This window comes from Etheostoma spectabile, chromosome 3 (genome assembly GCF_008692095.1).
Source record: "Etheostoma spectabile isolate EspeVRDwgs_2016 chromosome 3, UIUC_Espe_1.0, whole genome shotgun sequence".
Lineage (NCBI taxonomy): Eukaryota > Metazoa > Chordata > Actinopteri > Perciformes > Percidae > Etheostoma > Etheostoma spectabile.
This window is the reverse complement of record NC_045735.1, coordinates 12,298,578-12,300,373: the sequence shown is the minus strand read 5'-3', so window position 1 is coordinate 12,300,373 and position 1,796 is coordinate 12,298,578. Positions and strand designations below refer to the sequence as shown.

The following is a 1,796-nucleotide window of genomic DNA, read 5'->3' as shown; positions in this document are numbered from 1 at the left end:
CAGCGAGGATTTGAGTCCGACCTGGGCCGTTTGCTGCATTTCATCCCTCTCTCTTTTCAATTTTGTTGTAATAAAGCAGCATGCAACATGTATTTACTGAATGAGAGTCATGGTGCATTTACACAATGATTGTAGTCTGAAAACTGTTTTTGTGAGTCAGAGCAAAATTACAAAGATATCTAATTGATTCTATACTCTTCTTTGTCATATCTAGGTTCTACTCTGACAGTGCAACCTGGACAGTGGACCGCCAGTTCCTCTGGGGAAAACACCTGCTCATCACACCCGTACTAGACCCGGTCAGCCACCACACATAAAAAAAACTAAACATCCCAGAATACACACATACACATACTGTAGGCCCATATACAGGTGAAACTCTGCTAATTAGAATATTGTGCAAATGTTCATTTATTTCAGTAATTCAACTTAAACGGGTGAAACTAATGCATGTATAGGCTTATTACATGCAAAGCAAGATATTTCAATAAAAATTGGAATATTGTGAAAAGGTTCAATATTGTAGGTTCAAAGTGTCACACTCTAATCGTCTATCATCTAATTAATCCAAACCATATACAAAGGGTTTCTGAGCCTTTAAATGGTCTCTCTGGTTCAGTAGAATTCACAACCATGGGGAAGACTGTTGACCTGACAGACCAGAAAACCATCATTGACACCCTCCACAAGGAGAAGGATCAAAAGGTAATTTTTAAATAAGTTGGATGTTCTCAAAGTGCTGGATAAAAGCACATTAACAGAAAGTTAAATATGAGGGGAAAGAGTGGAAGAAAAAGGTGCACAAGCAGAAGGGATGAATGCTGCTTGGAGAGGATTGTCAGGAAAAGGCCATTCAAAAGTGTTGGGGAGCTTCACAAGGAGTAGACTGAGGCTGGAGTTACAACATTAAGATCCACCACAAACAGACGGACCCTGGACATGGGCTTTTCAAGCCGCTCCTGAACAACAAACAACGTCAGAAGCGTCTGACCTGTTCTAAAGAAAAAAAGAACTGGTCTGTTGCCCATTAGTCCAAAGTCCTCCTTTCTGATGAGAGCAAATTTTGCATCTCATTTGAAAACCAAGGTCCTAGAGTCTGGAGGAAGAATGGAGAAGCACACGATCGAAGATGTTTGAAGTCCAGTGTGAAGTTTCCACAGTATGTGTTGATCATGGGAGCCATGTCATCTGCTGGTGTTGGTCCACTGTGCTTTATTAAGTCCAGAGTTAACACAGCCATCTACCTGGACATTTTAGAGCATGTCGTGATTCCTTCAGCAGACAAGGGTTATGGGGCTGCTGAATTCCTTTTCCAGCAGGACTTGGCACCTGCCCACACTGCCAAAAGTTCCAAAACCTCGATCAATGACCATGGGATTACTATGCTTGATTGGCCAAAAAACCTGCCTGACCTGAACTCCATAGAGAATCTATGGGGCATTGCCAAGAGAAAGATGAGAGGCATGAGAGTGATCAATGCAGAAGAGCTGGAAGCTGATATTGAAGCATCCTGGTCTTCAATATCAATATCAAAAAATCAATTAAAAAAATAGTAATAAAATATATCAGTTTCACCTTTTAAGTTGAATTACTGAAGTAAATGAACTTTCATACAATATTCTAATTATCAGAGTTTCACCTTCAAGTACCTGCACTGAATCAAAATCTACTTGCAAGGACTGTTTCATATCTAAACGCAGAAACTATCATACAGTACATATAGATTTGTACATGTAGTACATAGAGAAAAGTGTCTTGCAGATAATGCAGATGAGATATATACAAACACACACACA

General features: G+C 39.9%; 1 protein-coding gene across 1 annotated transcript in view; it reads left to right on the top strand.

Annotated features, from left to right (window-relative positions):
* si (sucrase-isomaltase) overlaps positions 1 to 1,796 on the top strand; it is a 68,184-nt gene that overhangs the window by 24,765 nt on the left and 41,623 nt on the right. Inside the window, exon 13 of the mRNA XM_032510107.1 lies at positions 215 to 299. Coding sequence (XP_032365998.1) covers positions 215 to 299 — 85 coding nt within the window. The remainder of the gene's footprint in view (positions 1 to 214; positions 300 to 1,796) is intronic.